We start from the raw sequence: 18,858 nt of genomic DNA on the forward strand, positions 1-18,858 counted from the left end.
ATGACAATATTCAAGTACTCAGTATATTCAAATGATTTTTATTATTTCAAGTATAACAGGCAAGTACAAGAAATAGCATCAGTCATAATTAACAGTACAAACATAACCCTCCCTCCCCCCCATCCCTCCCCACCCCGGGAGTCCAGAGCCATGCTAAACGCTGAGAGTCTGAGTTAAACTTAAAGATTCAAAAGTCTACTGCGAGCACGTGGTGTAAGGTCCTGTCAGAAGTATTCCCAAATCTGACAAAATCTACGACCCGGGCCATGTTCCAAGTCTCCCACCAGTCTCCACTCCAGCGTTGCATGAATTATCATCAGGGATCTCCGCTTGCCGACCCTTTACAAATCCCACCTGTGTTGATGCTATAATATTAGGGAGGAGGGTCGCTAGTCTATCAGCTAATATTTTGGAAAGTATTTTAATATCCACATTTAGCAGAGAAATTGGGCGATAGGACTTGGGAGCAGTACTGTCTTTGCCAGGTTTCAAAATCAACGTAATTAATGCTTCATTGGAATCTACAGGAAAATGTTCATCATGTATTAGCTGTGAATAAAAATCCCTTAAATAGGGACCCAGCTGCCCTGATAGTAATTTATAAAATTCTGCCGTGAAACCATCCGGCCCTGGAGCAGAAAAGTTTTGTTGGTTCTGGATAGCTTTATGCAATTCTTTAGGGGTGATGGGCGCGTTAAGAAATGCGGCATCCGAATCAGAGAGCGGCTGTAAACCAGAATCCACTAAATAATCCCTAATAAGGGGTTCTGCCCCCGAGTCCTGGCATCCATATATCCCCCGAAAGTGGGACATAAAAAGCTGTGCAATTTGGTCAGTAGTATGTTGGAGACAACCCAGGCTATCCCGCAATCCCAACACATAGCGATGACCCCTAGCTTGGGAGGTCAATCGAGCCAATAACTTCCCTGCGCGATTACCATAGCGATGATAGTGATATTTTTGGTACAAGAGCATTTTCACCGTGCTCTCATGTATGTAGGAATTAAGGGTCGTTTCCACTGAGATCAAGTGTTCTCTAGAGGTTCGGGTCGGGTATTGGGTATAGTGCCGTTTTTCAAGTACTCAGTAAAGTGTAGTCTATAACAGTGGTTTCAAACTCAAACCCTTTGCAGGGCCACATTTTGGATTTGTAGGTACTTGGATAGCCTCAGAAAAAATAGTTAATGTCTTATTAAAGAAATCCTCAATAATAGTTATGCTCAAAACACCTTATACAATCCAATGGGAATTCTGATTCCACTTTCTCAAAACGAGTCTGTGGTGTTGGAATTCTTCATCATTCCCAATACATGGAAAGTACTCAATATGATTTCTAGAGATATATGTTTTTAAAGATTTTTTTCTACTTTCACATCAATATAACTTATTATAGCTTAAATAGCTTGTATATAGAAAAAGGTTTAAAAGTGCATCACTTAACTTAAATCCTTATCGGTTCCCCTTCCCGACGCGTTTCGGAATTCTTTTTCAAGGTCGGGGGAACAAGAGATAAGGTTAATCCTCAACCATACATTTACTGCCACTGGCACTATCTTTCTTGATAGTTGAGGATTAACCTTATCTCTTGTTCCCCCGACCTTGAAAAAGAATTCTGAAACGCGTCGGGAAGGGGAACCGATAAGGATTTAAGTTAAGTGATGCACTTTTAAACCTTTTTCTATATACAAGCTATTTAAGCTATAATAAGTTATATTGATGTGAAAGTAGAAAAAAATCTTTAAAAACATATATCTCTAGAAATCATATTGAGTACTTTCCATGTATTGGGAATGATGAAGAATTCCAACACCACAGACTCGTTTTGAGAAAGTGGAATCAGAATTCCCATTGGATTGTATAAGGTGTTTTGAGCATAACTATTATTGAGGCTATCTTTTTACAACTTGAAGTGAGTCATAATAGTTTGGTAGATTATTAAAGAAATGACAATTTTGTATGAGGTAAAACTCTTTATCGTTTATAAATCTTTCCTTTTGGCTAAGTCTTAACCTTTTCCTATCGTAATAAATTTTACGTTACGCTGGTTCCAATCATAATTATTTTAGCAAAGTTTTGTATTATTCACCGTTATCATTTACGGCTATTGTAAACATAATGTAAATAAGTCTTAAGTCTGTAAATTCAAATATTTTGTGTTCCTGGCTCTTTATTAGTCCATACAGTTTATCCACGATGGCAACATTTTTGGAATGTCCCGTCATCCAGAACACACGATAGGTAAAGGTTAATAATAATATTGTAATTTATAGCTAAAGAGACATATGATCAAGAAACTGTTTTATTTTACTTTTGTGATTATGATACACATACCGAGGGCCTCAAAATAGTGCCTGGCAGGCCGCAAGTTTCAGATCACTGGTCTATAACAACAGAGTAGCTTTTGTATGCTCCTTAGCGAACACTATGCAATAGCGGCATACATTATAGACACACTGCAAGAAAAAATTTTGGGGGTTCCTGATGAAGAAGAGTCAACCTCAAAACAGAGCTCTGAAGAACCTTATTTCCTGAGTGCTGGTGTTTGCAGCGTGAAATGCCATTTACTCACCAGGACACCATTGTGTCTTGAAAATGTCGCAGTCGCGATCACCTAAGACAGGGGTGCCCAAAAGGTCGATCGCGATCGACTGGTAGATCGCGAAGGCAACGCGAGTCGATCACGCTGCCTTCGTGTTCTCCTTTGCTTTCCAAGAGCCAGATAAACAAAACTTTTCCAAATACATGTACACCTAATTTTTCTTTTTAAAAATATTTAGGGTAAATTGGATTACCTCTTGATTACATGACTTTTCTTATACAGATAAAAGATTCTTTGTAGAACATATTCTTGGAAGAGAGGAGAGGAGCATCACATAAATAAAAGTCAAGCAGTCAATAGAAATATAGCCTGATATTCAAATATTCAAGATATTCAAATTGGTTTGGTGAGGGGTCCATTGACGTCTTTTGTAGATATTCAAATTGGTTTGGGGGGGTCTATTGACATCTTTTGTAAATTTTCTATAGTTGCCCTTTATCTTTATTTTCCATTGTATTGCACCCACACATCCAAGGAGGGTGGGAGTGCGAGGGAGGTATATCTTTTGCTTTGGTATTATTCCTGATGGTAATGATGGATGGGGAGGGAATTTTTATCTTTTGTATAGATTCTGATTGTTTATAAGTGCTTATTTGATTATTATTATTTGTATGTAAATTGTATTGCACTCTTTGTTGGCATTAAAAACTAAATAAAGTTAAAAAAAAGAAATATAGCCCGATTCTCAAAATACATATTACAAGATATGTAGAAACTATTGCTGTCTACAAAAGACTCATGTCTCTATAACAAAATAACAATATAAAGCATAAAAAAAAGAATTTAACAAGTTCTACCCAGAACTAAGAGCATACTTCCTGGGAAGCTTGCACATGTGCATCCTTTGCCCATGTAAATCTAGGAAAAAACTAGAACATGGTCCAAGTCCTCATGTCCCCTCTGACATGTTTTGAAAATTATGTGTGGATAGTACAGCAAATAAAAGTTAATCATGAGCACACAGACAGTGATCGCATATTTTTTTCCTTTGAAAAGTAGGCTAGTTTAGTTCAGATACGCAGGCATGCAGAACTTTTCATTGACCAGGAGTCAAAATGTCTTGGCACCATGGAACACACCTGTCTGCCACTGCATCCTTCAAGAGAGGAGCTCCATCCACACTTGCTCTGAGGTTTTGAAAAGTAGTTAGGCTGAGTGACCATTAACATAAGTATTGCTCTTTAACCTGTATGATCTTCTAGATCAGATGAACAATAAGAACTGAAAAGGCCGATCCCAGAGCCAAACCCAAGTTAAGGAAGAAAGACATCATCACCCCTGATGCCTCTGCCAGATCCCTCGACACCACCTTTGGTCCATATATCATTGACAGAGCGCCAAGATAACCATTACTTAACCCTAGCAGTGAGATGAAGACTATAGGATAGGCATCATTCAGAAATAACATTCTGTCAAAATGGGTTCGAGGCTGAAAATTGCATAATATAAACAAGGGGATGAAGAGACTTCTCAGGAGGACTAGAGTTGGTAGTGTTTTGCTCTTTGGGCCAGGAATTTGGATCCAAGCAGTGATCTGCCTACCACACAAGTCAGCAAAATTGTACACAAGAAAGCATGTGAGTGGGGTGAAATATTTATTGGTCCACACACTCCCAGAGTCTTTGTTGACAGAGTCAATGCTAGAGGAAATAGCTGGGAAAATAATGATCGAAATGAAGAAAACATAGAAGACGCAAAATCCCAAGACAGCATTCTTCTTCAGAATAGGACGTAGTGGTGGGACATTGTAGTCATCTGGGCTGATCTCGGAAGAATTTTGAGATATAGTCCTTTCTTCCACGTTATTAGTTGGTAGTGATGTAGACAAGCAGGCTCTCTCTTGTAGACTTTGCATGTAGTATCTAAAAGGAGAAAAGGTACATTTGTATTTCCATATAACACCTTTCATGTAAATAGGATCTCAAAATGCTTTACGGTATTTATGTTCGAGGCACATATATACAATTACCTGTGGGATACATGACTTGGTAATTTAATAAACTGCCAACACAAGCAAAGAAGTTTAACCATTTTATAGGTTCAAGATATTACCCAAAATTACCGTATTTTCACTCATATACCGCGCACCCGGAGAGAGCGAGACCAGAAGGCTTTGAGCATGCGCAAATGCTCAAAGCCTAGTCCAGCCTGGCAGAGGAAGAAGGAGGATCTCTCTCGCACCGCCCGGCCCGGCCCAGCCCAGCTATGCATTGGTGCTGGTGCCGGTGCTGGTGCCCAATCGGGTAAGAGTTGTATTTGCGGTGCTGGGGGGGATGTAGAATCGCGGGGGAGGGGGGGGAGACGCGAGCGGGGGGGGGGGGGAGGATGCCGGTTCGCAGGAGGCATGCCGGATCAGAATGTAAAAAAAAAATTGTAAAACGCACCCACACGTATAACGTGCATGGTTATGCACGGTTTGTAAAATCGTGTATAACGTTCTTCCTTGAACAAAGTGATTATCTATGATCTCCATAAACCTAATCATATTAGGCAGCATCTCTCCCAATAGGTCCTACAAAAAAAGTCATAAGCCTCTCAAGAAAGAGCCTATGCTATGGTGATCCGAAGTTGGTTGCATGGCTAGAATTCACATTCCTATCCTAGAATTTCTCCAGATACACACACTATAAACTTAGGCCAGAGTTCTCCCTCATCTACCTGCTGAAAATTCAATCTGCACCAAACAAGCACACATCAAAAAACCATACATATTTTGCAGCTTGAGATCTCTTATTGAAGCACCAAAGTTATTAATCACATATGCACTTGCTAACCGTTAAAGACACCCACAGAAATATAATGGACATCTTTAGTGGCTAGCGTGTGCTATCACGTCTTTCTTGAGTTTATATGAAGCAGCTAACAAACACTTGTAATCACAAGCTAAAAAAAAATAATTTCAGCAAATAAAACTGCAATTTCACTTAAAGGCCGGCAGGGCAATTCTTGTAGGTATATTTACCCTCACTGAAATATGAAGTATCTCACCATCACTGACCCGGACAAATGTCCTGGCTACAACTTTATCTTTAAACCTAATTCCAGGAACAATTTTTACATGCAACAACATTTAACCATGCAAATGTAGAACATTCCAGTGATAAACAGGTGAATTAACATAGACAGATGGGAACAGGATATTAACAAAAATACTGCCACTGTAGTAGAATTACCTTCTGAGAGATTAAGGGCAAAATTTGTACAATGAATATGTATCCACACATGTTTGTGCATAAATAGAAGAGATGATGAAAGATACTATGCATATGCTGGGTTTTTGTTTTTTTTTAATTCTAGCATCCATAAACCAAGTATCCATAGTCTTAGGATACAGTTCTGACTTAAACCTATTCATGTCATATCCCAAAAAACTGACACGTGCAAACTTTGGCCTCAAAGCAAATTACACTGTGTTTTTTTAGGAATGTGTCATTTTGTTTACAAATGAAGGCTACTCAGTTGGGAATAGCCTGTAGACCAGGGGATTTTCATCTCTGGTGTTTGTTCAGAGAGGTCTGTGTTCAGGGCCAAAGTTACTCTCTTGCTGAGAGCCAAATACAGACAATAAACCAACCAAAGACAATAGACAAATCTAACTAATTTGTTTGACTGGGTGATCAGAGAGTTGGACCGAGGGAGAGCGTTAGCAAAGCCTTTGACACAGATCTGCTAGATAGCTTGTAAGTACCCTTTTTATGGGTCCTAAAGTAACTGCCTAAGGGCTAGAATAGATGCACAAAACACAGTCATTAAGATTGTGTAAGTCACTGTTGGCCGATTTTTTGGCCAACTCTGGAACAGCTATTGATGTTCCACTTCCAACAAGTCTGCAAACAAATAATTTGCACAGAGGTTCACTGTAATCCTGTCAGATCAGTTACTGTGAGAGCGCCTGACACATGCGCAGAGCTGGTTTGGGCTGTTGGGGCTTTTTTTTTAAAATGGCACAGATGTTGTGCGTGTGCTACACATGCACAATATTTTCCCCATTAAAAAAAAGAAAAAAGCACCCCACCGACTAATGACCATGGTATAAAAAAATTGGTAGGAGGGATGCCCACTCCCTCCTGCCGCCGTGAACCACCCCCACACTGACCCCTGAACTGACCTCTCCCCAAAAATCAGCAGTGGGATGCCCACACCCTCCTACTGCCGTGAACCAAACCCCATGCTCTGACCTCTCCTGCCATGCCCCCCCAATGACCCCTCTCCTTCCCCCCAAAAAAAATATTAAAAAATTGGCAGGAGGGATGCCTACTCCTTCCTGCCACTGAATGCCCCCTAGCTCCCCTGAACCACACCCCAAACTCTCTGAACCTCTCCTTAACCTCAAAAATAGATGTCAGTAGGAGGGATGCCCAGTCCCTCCTGCTCACAGGCCTGCCACTCCAAAATGGCAGTCCTTCTCATTTCTGGTGCATCCTGGGATGCAGGGGGAGGGGCCTAAGGCTCTCAATGGCTCAGACGCCTAAGGCCCCTCCCAGGGAAGGAGTCTTAGGTGTCTGAGTCAATCAGGGCCTTAGGCTCCTTCCTCTGTATCCCAGGATACCATAATTAAATTTCTAGCCTCCTAATTAGTTCATCTCTATTAGCCAGTAATTTGCTCTTAGAAATTACAGTCCATTTCAGTCTATAGAGGGAAACCTACTAAATATTATTTATTTATTAATATTAATTTATTAACCACCTTCATGATGAGATTCACCCAAGGCAGTGTACACAGCAGGTATAATCTATATATATAAAATCGGAGGTATGTGTGTATGTATGTGTGTGTGTGTATGTGCCGCGATCACGCAAAAACGGCTTGACCGATTTGAACGAAACTTGGTATGCAGATCCCTCACTACCTGGGGTGATATGTTCTGGGGGTCTCGCGGCCCACCTGCACACGTGGGCGGAGCTACAAACAGAAAATCAGATTTCACACATTCAAGTCAATGGAAAAAATGTAAAAAGCTGTGGGACCGATTTGAACGAAAATTGGTATGCAGATCCCTCACTACCTGGGGTGATATGTTCTGGGGGTCTCGCGGCCCACCTGCACACATGGACGGAGCTACAAACAGAAAATCAGATTTCACCCATTCAAGTCAATGGAAAAAATGTAAAAAGCTGTGGGACCGATTTGAACGAAACTTGGTATGCAGATCCCTCACTACCTGGGGTGATATGTTCTGGGGGTCTCGCTGCCCACCTGCACACGTGGGCGGAGCTACAAACAGAAAATCAGATTTCACCCATTCAAGTCAATGGAAAAAATGTAAAAAGCTGTGGGACCGATTTGAACGAAACTTGGTATGCAGATCCCTCACTACCTGGGGTGATATGTTCTGGGGGTCTCGCAGCCCACCTGCACACGTGGGCGGAGCTACAAACAGAAAATCTGATTTCACCCATTCAAGTCAATGGAAAAAATGTAAAAAGCTGTGGGACCGATTTGAACGAAACTTGATATGCAGATCCCTCACTACCTGAGGTGATATGTTCTGGGGGTCTCGCAGCCCACCTGCACACGTGGGCGGAGCTACAAACAGAACATCATATTTCACACATTCATGTCAATGAAAAAAATGTAAAAAGCTGTGGGATCTCCAGTTATTTTACTTAGCAACCTTGACCCACCAAAACTTTGCAATGGCACAAGGCTTTGTGTAAAGAGGTTACTGTCCAATGTAATTGAAGCGACTATCTTAACCGGAAAGGGACAAGGTGAAACCGTATTTATCCCGCGGATACCACTTATTCCAACAGATCTTCCTTTTCAGTTTAAGAGATTGCAAATTCCAGTGAGACTTGCATTCTCTATCACAATCAACAAATCACAAGGACAGACTATTACATACTGTGGAGTGGATTTAAGATCCCCCTGTTTTTCCCATGGACAACTCTATGTTGCTTGCTCAAGGGTGAGTTCACCCAAGAATGTATATGTTCTTGCTCCTGGAGGTTAAACTAAAAATGTTGTTTATAATCAAGTTTTGTGTTAGTTGTATTGTATTCATTTTGTCAAATATTTCACATTATAATTTGAATATTGTACTTTTTATAAAGCTGTAAAAAAATAATTTCATTCACCACTATAAAGTATCTTTATTTGAATCCATTTACAGTGTTATTGCTATAATTAAATACCCGTGCAACGCCGGGGCATCAGCTAGTTCAACATAAAACTTACAATTTTGTAAACATTAAAAAAAAAAACAACCTACTAGTAATAAAACTATCATATAGCTAGCAATCTTTAGGGACTTTAATTTACATATTCCTACTCCATTAGCAAAAATTTAAGAAATCATCAGTAAGACATAGGTAGCAGTCCTGTAGTATGATGAGAGTTATCCAGTCCTTTATATGGGGTGTCATGTGTTTATTACCCATTCAATGAGAAGTCATATGTGTGTAATCAATGCAAAGAACTCAGCACTCAGGGAACAGGTCCGATCTTTGGAGATTAGAGAACAGACTTGGAGGAGCTGACGTACCAAAGCAGTCCCTTGTGTCTAGGGTGGGACAGCTGATCCTGCTGGACCGAGGAACTAAAAGCGGAGTCCTCCTGTGCCAATACATGTAAAAGTACATAAAAACATAAGAATAGCCTTACTGGGGTCACACCATCTAGCCCAGTATCCCATCTTCAGGAAGGCTAATCCAAGTCACAAGTACATGACAAAAACTCAAATAGCAGCAGTATTCTATGCTACCGTCCCAAGTCTGTCTCAACAGCAGATTATGGACTTTTCTTCCAGGAACTTGTCCAAACCTCTTTTAAAACCAGCTAAATTAATTGCTCTTATCACATCCTCTGGCAACGCATTCCAGAGCTAGTCTCTGAGTGAAAAAATATTTCCTCCTATTGGTTTTAAAAGTATTACTTTGTAACTTCATCAAGTGTCCCCTAAATCTTTGTAAATCTTGATGCAGTAAAAAAAAAAAAAAAAATCAATCCACTTGTACCCGTTCTTCACCACTCAGGATTTTGATACTTCAATCATATCTTCCCTCAGCTGTCTCTTTTCCAAGATGAAGAGCCCTAATCTATCTCGACTTGCCTCATATGAAAGGCATTCCATCCCCTTTATCATCTTGGTCATTCTTCTTTGAACCTTTTCTATTGCCTTTATATCTTTTTTGAGATAAGGAGGCCAGAACTGAACATAATACTCAAGGTGAGGTCGCACCATTGAGTGATACAGAGGCATTTTAACATTTTTAGTTTTCTTAACCATCCCTTTACTAATAATTCCTAGCATCCTGTTTGCCTTCTTGACCACCACTGCACATTGGGTGGAAGGCTTCTGCGTATTGTCTATGATGATACCCAGCTCCTTTTCTTGAGGGCTGCCCCCCAAGGTGATCCCTAGCATCCGATAACTATGATTTGAATTATTCTTCCCAATGTGTATCAATTTGCATTTGTCCGCATTAAATTTCATCTGCCATTTGGACACACAGACTTCCAATTTCCTAAGGTTTTCCTGCAGTTTTCCACAGTCTGCATGCATTTTAACAACTTTGAACAGTTTAGTGTCATTTGCAAATTTAATCACCACGCTCGTAGTTCCAATTTCTAAATCATTTATAAATAAGTTAAATAGCACCAGTCCCAGCAAAGATCCCTGTGGAACACCACTATTTACCCTCTTCCACTGAGAAAAATGGCCATTAAGCTGCTCTATAAATCTCTTCAGGCAAGATTGTCAGGGCCTCTACCCATGAGAAGGATCACTTCTCTTCTCGTGGAGTGTGCTTTGAGAGAGATAGATGGCTGCTTTCCACAGCCAATATAAAGTTGAAGAAATCTAGAAATGGTTACTTTTGAAGCTGGCCTGCCTCATCTTGCCTGGCTGGTCAAAACAAAAAGATGATCAGATATTCAAAACTCATTGGTTTCTTTGAGGTAGCTGAGAAGGATTCTCCACATCTGGAAGTTTCAAAAGTTTATCCTATGCCTTTGAGCCCATGGACTGAAACGCTGGTAGATGGACCTCCTAATTGATATGGAAGGCTGAAACAACCTTTGGTAAGAAGAAGGAACTGTGCATAAGACAATTCCTGCCTCAGTGATTTTGAGAAACAGCTCCCTATATGATATAGTGCCTGTAACTCTGAGACTCTTCTCCCTTTCTTAAAACCAGCTACATCAACCTCTGGTAATGTGTTCCAGAGCTTAACTATTCTCTGAGTGAAAAAATATTTCCCCCTATTGGTTTTAAAAGTATTTCCCTAGAATTTCATTTAGTGTCCCCTAGTCTTTGTAATTTTTGACAGAAAAAAAATCCACTTGTACCCGTTCTACACCACTTGGTATTTTGTAGACTTCAGTCATATCTCCCCTCAGCTGTCTCTTTTCCAAGCTGAAGAGCCCTAACCTTTTTAGATTTTCCTCATACGAGAGAAGTTCCATCCCTTTTATCAACTTGGTCACTCTTTGAACCTATTCGAGTTCTGCTATATCTTTCCTGAGATAAAACAACCAGAAATGAACTCAATATTCCAGGTGAGGTCGCACCATGAAGCGATACAGAGGCATTATAACATTCTTAGTCTTGTTAACCATCCTTTTTTTAAAATAATTCTTACCATCCTGTTTGCTTTTTAGGCTGCTACAGCACATTGGATGGAAGTTTTCATTGTACTGTCTACAATGACACCCAGATCATTTTCTTGGGTGCTAACCCCCAAGGTGGACCCTAGCGTCTGGTAACTATGATTTAGGTTATACTTCCCAATGTGCACCACTTTGCTTTGTTCACATAAATTTCATCTGCCATTTGGATGCTCAGTCTTTCAATTTCCTAAGGTCTGCCTGCAATGTTTCACAATCTGCATGCGTTTTAACAACTTTGAACAGTTTAGTGTCATCTGCAAATTTAATCACCTCACTTGTCATTCCAATTTCCAGATCATTTATAAATAAGTTAAATAGCACCAGTACAGATCCCTGCAGCACTCCACTATTTACCCTCCATTGAGAAAAATGGCCATTTAACCCCACCCTCTGTTTTCTATCTGATAACCAATTCCTAATCCACAACTGAACTTTGCTTTCTATCCCACGATTCTAATTTTCTCAGGATCCTCTCATTAGGAACTTTGTCAAAAGCTTTCTGGAAATCTAGATACACTATATCAACCAGCTAACCTTTATCCACATGTTTATTCAAACCTTCAAAGTAGTCCAACAACTTGGTGAGACAAGATCTCCCTCGGCTGAACCCATGCTGACTCTGTACCATTAAATCATGTTTGTCTACGTGTTCCGCAATTTTTTGTAAATAATTGTTTCCATTATTTTGCCTGGCACTAAAGTCAGGCTTACCAGTCTGTAATTTCCCAGATCTCCCCTAGAAACATAGAAACTGATTCTCTAAGCTCCAAGTCATTACAGACTCAGCATGATGTATAACTCATTATGATCCTTTTGCCTTTAAAAGGCCAAATAGCAAAACAATTTTATGGCCACAGTGAGTAGTGCATAGTAATTAAACGCATCTCTAACTGTAGATGCCTTCAAATCACTTTCATGTTATTCATGAACTCCATAGGTCCTTTCCTCTTTCAATCTGATTCCCTTACCAGTTCACTTCTGAGATTTTAAGCCCTCCCTCAAGCAGCTAATCCCCAGTCAGTGAGATTAGAATTGTGTCGTTTCAATAAAGTCTTACTTCGTAGTCCAAAAGCAAATCAAACCTCTCACTGTATGACTTCTGGCAAAAGGCCTCATCGCACCCCTACCACCATGTGGCTGGTCCATTCTAACCCCATCAACACTAGCAATGGAGGTACACAAAACCTCAGCTGCTGAATTAAGTCTTATTTGGTAACTTCTCACAACAAAACAAGAATGGGATGCAAGAGCACCTGTCCAAGGATAAATGAGAGGCATATACGAGTCTGGTGAGCGCTTTGTGAGAGACTAGCAATTTCAGCCCCATACCTGTCCTTGGCACCTAAATCCACTAATTGTAAAGCTACCTAAAGATTCAAGTACTGCTCTAAAAGCTGCAAAGGCATATAACATAACTTTTTTTTTTCACTGCAGGATTATCATGCATAGTCCATGCTGAGGGGAATGAAGACAGAGTACATACCCATAAGAAAAAATGAAGAGCTCTGCTGCCATGCACCCTGCTGCTCAGATGGATGAACCGTATGCTGTAGGCTGGACAGACACCCATTCAGCTCTTCCTCCAGCTGCCAAGTGAACCCTTTTTAAAAATCGGTGTAACAATGGCCACTCTCCAATCTTCAGGTACGGTTTAAGCGACAGGTTACAAATCACTAACAAAGTCAGCAATTTCATGTTTGAGTTCTTTTAGCATTTCACACTTTTGTTGTTTGTGGTTTCTGGAAGGGATTTTCTTCCTACCACTTGGATCCCTTGTGGTTCCTCGGCCTTAGAGGATTCAGAGGAGGCTAGGTTTCACACCCCTCCTTCATGGGCCCTGTGGTACATGGACAATCCTCAGCCAACTATCCAGTGCAAAACTAGCATGATATAGGGGCAGAGCAGCCTAAAGAGTCCATCCCAGTCGATTTTGAGCCAAATCGAGGGGTTTTGAGGCAGATGGAGGCTTTAGAAAAAAAGATCGTTTAAAATCCAAGATGGAGAGAGGGAAGAGATTAAAACACAGCCAGCTCCCTGAAACGCAACAGGATTCACACAGGGGCCCCACAGCCTACACTCAAGCCTCTAATAAATGAGAAGGCCAGCTTGCTCCCAGGGGAACAGCCCCTGAGCCTCAAAGAAGCACAAAGTGAGTTGGCTCCTCAGGTACACCTTGCAAAGTCTGCAAACTCTCACAGGCAGAGTAGCCCCAAATATGGGGTCCTCTTGACCCCAGGGTCTCACGAAACAGAAGAAAAATGCCTGAAAATAATAAACAGAGCAGATCAGAACACACCTTCTCAGTTCACTTGCTTAAGGAAAAACTGGAGAGGGCACTGTATTTCACTGGTGAAGGAGGAGGAGCAGAAAGATGTGATTGACATCCTTCTGTAAGAGTTCGTGAGCACGGATTGATCACCTAATGCACAGGTGTCAAAGTACCTCCTCGAGGGCCGCAATCCAGTCGGGTTTTCAGGATTTCCCCATGAATATGTATTGAAAGCAGTGCATGCAAATAGATCTCATGCATATTCATTGGGGAAATCCTGAAAACTCAACTGGATTGCGGCCCTCGAGGAGGGACTTTGACACCCCTGACCTAATGTACAGACTCCTGTGTTTATGCAAAAGAATGTGTGCTGATTGAACTCACTGCTTCAATTTCACTGAAATATAGGAATCATGTTGATTCAGAGCCAGCTAGTCCATTCTGCAGAGAACGTCAGCTTTTGTGGTTGTACTGCCTTTAAAATTTGTTTTCCTCCGAAACCTAGCAGTAGCTTGTGAGATCCAGTTTCACTCTGTGGTTTCTTTCACATGGAAGTTCAGCTGAGAATGAGAGACAGAAACCAAGAAAGGGAACAGAATGAATCACTGCTAGGTCACAGCAGAGAATATTGTGCTAAAGACAAATAATATCTTTCCTGACCTGTTCTGCACAGCTTTCTTTTTTCTTTTTTTGTAATAAGAAAAGAACACAGATCTGTGTTAATTATTTTTTACCTAGTAGAAGATTCCTATTCTTTTAAACTCAGTTGGAATCAAGGCTAGGAAACCAACACCATGAGTTGTCATTTGCAACTACATGGGATTTTATTTTCCTCATTTTATATCTATTCACAACTTATTTTAGTCCAGTCCAAGTAATAACACTTCTGGAGTCCTGAGCCTATCTACACTGTCTTTCTCAGATCATTTTTTTTTTTGAATGACAGTTCTGTAATGAAGCTGAATTGATATTTGGGTATTATTTGTACAATAAGTCTTGTTTTTATTGTTGAAATTTTAATTGTGAATGTAACTTTGTAACTCGCACAGAACTACAGGATGTTGTGAGTAAGAAATTTTTAAATAAATAAAAATAAATACTGTTTGTAGAATCCCTACCACTGGCTGACCCAAGGAGCAAAAGACCCAACTAGGGGAGGGGGGAGGGGGCAAGCCAGGGCCTTCTGCATAACACTGCAGAGCACACCTGCTGAATCAACTCTTTACTGTAACAAAAAAAACAAATCCTAGGAAAATGTGATTTTTTTTGTACCGAAGTACAAAAACACTTGACATTTTACTTTGATTTTAGCTTTTTTTAATTGATCGTTTATGGTTCTATTTTTATTCTAGTTGTATATGGGAACATAGGACAAATCCCATTATGATAAACTATTTGCCTTGTTTAGGTTGTGATCAGCCTTGAGCCATATTTTTGGTAAAACAGAATAGAAATGCCCATATTAGATTAGATTACTACAATTACTCACTTTGGATCCTATTAATCTATAATGAAATAAAATGATATCAAACAGCCTGGACTAATGGCTATATTATCATGCAGAAGGTCCCTTTTTGGTTCTTGAGTCAGATCTTCCACTCCACTAGTCAGCTGGAGATGCTGCAAAAGGAGAAAGGGATTCATGATCATCGATGCAAAGTGATACTTAGCAGCGGTATGCAGAGTCCCAAACTGCAGATTTTGGAAGGAGTCTTAATGCAAGGACCCTGACTGAGGACCGTCAATGCAGTGACAAGACTAGGTATACTGGGCGGGTGGATTTCAGTGTGGTGACAAGGCCAAAGGAACCAAGATCCTAGTCCTGGGTGAGCTCAAAGTAATGGGAAGAAACTGCTGAGTAAAACAAGAAAGAAAAATGACATACAACATACCTAGTAAGAAAATAATTGATGTCAGAAAGAAATCAGATACAACATCCGGCCTGCTCAGTTATCCTGTTCACATACTTAACAGTGCATCCCAGATGTCAGCTATAGATTGTAACCACCCAAAGGTTTCTCCATACCTAGGATAGACTTTGGAGGTTTTCGTCCATAGCCTTTGGCCACAGACTCAGTACAATGAGCAAACTAGATATACTGGGAACTAGGGCTGGGGTGAGGGAGAGGGGGAAATCTAAAAGAAAAAGGAAATCATTACCCAAGTAGCCATGAATGAAGCAGCAGGGAAAAATTTTAAATGTATACATTCATTCAGGGTTTCTCTAAATCGGACACCAATGACAATAGAGAAGTAACCAGAGAATAATTCTCAGAAAATATTACCTGGAATACTCTAACTTGGGAAGAATCAGATAAAGGATGATGCAGACCACAATGAAGATGTCAGCTGTCAGAAAATAGGTAAGGGTGCTATTTGTCACTTCTGCTGCCACTGATATGTCAATCACCAATGCCACTGCACTGACAGCGCCTCCCATGGCCTGACCTGCATAAAAACAAACACAAGATTTCATTTCACAGTTCAGTATCAGAACCATTACCTCTCGCACCAATTCATACACTGCACTAAGACAATTGTTGAAGAAACATCTCTTTTGTCAGATGAAATATGCTACACATTAATAGATTTGATTGAAGTAATGACTTTGTTAACAGCACTTTTTAAATTTGTTCTTGTTGTTTGTCAATGAAAGATTCATATGTTGTGATTTGTTAAGTGTTTTAATATGTATGTAATATTTGTAATCTGCTTAGGATAAAAACAGAATAGAAATAATAAACTATAAACTATCAGGCGTGGATGTTATTCAAAAATACCATCCTGGAAGCCCAGACTAGATATATTCTTTGTATTAAAAAAAGGAAGACCAAACGGCAACCAACGTGGTTAACAAGTGAGGTGAAGGAAGTTATTAGAGCTAAAAGAGAATTTTTCAGAAAGTGGAAGAAGGATTGTAAACAGCACAAGGAATGGCAAGTCAAATGCCAGGTTCAAACCCACGCTGATTCCTGTGACCCTTGGCAAGTCACTTAATCCTCCCATTGCTCCAAGTACATTAGATAGATTGTGAGCCCACTGGGACAGACAGGGAAAAATGTCTGAGTACTTGAATAAATTCATGTAAACTTTCTGAGCTCACCTGGGAGAAAGGTACAGAAAACTGAATAAATAAAATGTGCTAAGAAAGCAAATAGAATGTTAGGAATTATCAGGAAAGGAATGAAAAACAAAGATGAAAATGCTATAATAATAATAATAACTTTATTCTTATATAATGCCAGATCACGGATGGTTCTAGGCAGTTCACAACAAGTAAGCTGAACATTCAAGAAATACAGAATTCATAAAAATACATAAAGTTTCTTAAAAAGTGTAAACAGTACATAATTATATTTTAAAAGAGATTAGGGAGCTTAGGTTACAAATTTGTCAAATAGCTGTGTCTTTAATAATTTTCTAAAAGAATAATAAGATGGGACTCCTGGCACGATTTTGCCAAACCATACATTCATTTTGGCTTCCTGAAAAGAGAGGGTCCTCTCAAGAAGTCTCTTAAAATGACACGATTTGATGGTAGGGTAAGAAAATAAATGAACTCTACGTGTGGGCTTATTAGAGTGATTTAAAGAGACATGAGAAACCAGATAACCTGGAGGCACACCGAAAATTGATTTAAAGCAAATACATGTGAATTTAAATAAAACTCTCGTCTCAATTGGCCCTTGGATTGCCCTATGGTACGGCCCCACCTCAAATACTGTGTGCAATTTTGGTTGCCGTATCTCAAGAAAGGTACAGCAGAATTAGAAACGGTACAGAGACGGGCACCAAAAATGATAAAAGGAACGGGACGACTTCCCTATGAAGAAAGGCTAAAGCGGCTAGGGGTCTTCAGCTTGGAGAAGAGATGGATCAGGTGTGAAATGATAGAGGTCTATAAAATACTGAGTGGAGTGGATGTGAATCGTTTGTTCACTCTTTCCAAAAATACTAGGACTAGGGGGCATATGATAAAGTTACTAAGTAGTACATTTAAAACAACCTAGAGAAAATATTCATTCACACAAAGTGTAAACTCTGAATTTGTTGCCAGAGAATGTGGTGAAATCAGCTAGCTTAGCGGGGTTTAAAAAAGGTTTGGATAATTTCCTGAAAGAAGTCCATAGGCCATTATTGAAATGGCTTGGGGAAACTAACTGCTTATTCCTAGGATAAGCAACATAAAATCTATTTTACTACTTGGAATCTAGCTAGGTACTTGGGACCTGGGTTGGCCACTGTTAGAAACAGGATGCTTGGCTTGATGGACCTTTGGTCTGTCCCAGTATGGTAATTCTTATGGTTTAAGACATTGTACTCGACTTCACTCTCTTCCACTACATTAGGAAAAGTTAAATCCAGGACTGTGGAGTCGGAGTCGGAGGAAATTTCGGGTACCTGGAATCGGAGTCAGAAGTACAAAAAACTGAGGAGTCGGAGTCAGAAGTACAAAAAACTGAGGAGTCGGAGTATTTATCTACCGACTCCATTTTTGAACTTGGCATACCATTTTAACGATCTGAAAATTAACCAGTGCTGTGGAGTCGGAGTCGGAGGAAATTTCGGGTACCTGGAGTCGGAGTCTGAAGTACAAAAAACTGAGGAGTCGGAGTCGGAACATTTATCTACCAACTCCACAGCCCTGGTTAAATCACAGACCTGGACTTCAGCATCCATGTAGTAAGAGCATAAGAGTTGCTTTACTAGGTCAGGCCAAGGAACCATATAACTCGGTATCCTGTTCCCAACAGTGGGCAGTCTGGGTTATAAGTACTAGCACAAGTAATGTCACAGAGACTGAGAACAAAGGAGGTAAATTCTATAAAATAGGTGCTAACATTTATGCACTGATTATGTGTGTAAATGTTCAGAACTATGGCATTCACACGCATATCTTACACAGCACATAACTGACAGATGGTAATACATATAGGCAAAGTCTGCATGCAGTGTGGACGGGACTCCGACATGCAACTTATAAAATAATATACGTTACGTTAAATTATTGGAAAATCCAGTGGCATTGACGTACGATACCGTGCTTTTTGGCATGTTAATGAGGGCTAAAAGCCAAATATCTTCCCACAATAATAAACTTCTCTTCATTATGATAGGGGTTGCCATGCAACTTATTTTGAGGAACTGGAAAAACTGGGATTGGTTAAACTATACTTTTTAGTGGGAATCTCTATGCCACACTTTTAAAATGGAACGTATTATGACCAAACAGGGATATTATAGGAAATTTATGGATGTTTGGGAGCCATTGACAAAATTGTGTAAGGAGTGATTGTTGATTTTGCCCTTTGATCATACATGTCCAGGGTGGGTGGGGAGATACTTTTAATTTGAATGCAATTGTTGGATATGTAGAAA

The 18,858-nt window shown here is 40.0% G+C and overlaps 1 protein-coding gene across 4 annotated transcripts in view; it reads right to left on the reverse strand.

Annotated features, from left to right (window-relative positions):
- Nucleotides 1-2,104: 2,104 nt before the first annotated feature.
- The window catches only part of SLC29A3 (solute carrier family 29 member 3), a 73,116-nt gene continuing 56,362 nt past the window's right edge, over nt 2,105-18,858 (reverse strand). For all 4 annotated transcript variants that reach the window (XM_033943581.1, XM_033943584.1, XM_033943582.1 and 1 more), the window contains exons 5-6: nt 15,765-15,927; nt 2,105-4,461 (exon numbers count right to left, since the gene is read on the reverse strand). In XM_033943581.1, coding sequence (XP_033799472.1) covers nt 3,798-4,461; nt 15,765-15,927 — 827 coding nt within the window. In that variant the 3' untranslated portion in view covers nt 2,105-3,797. The remainder of the gene's footprint in view (nt 4,462-15,764; nt 15,928-18,858) is intronic.

Source organism: Geotrypetes seraphini, chromosome 4, assembly GCF_902459505.1.
Source record: "Geotrypetes seraphini chromosome 4, aGeoSer1.1, whole genome shotgun sequence".
Taxonomy (NCBI): Eukaryota; Metazoa; Chordata; class Amphibia; order Gymnophiona; family Dermophiidae; genus Geotrypetes; species Geotrypetes seraphini.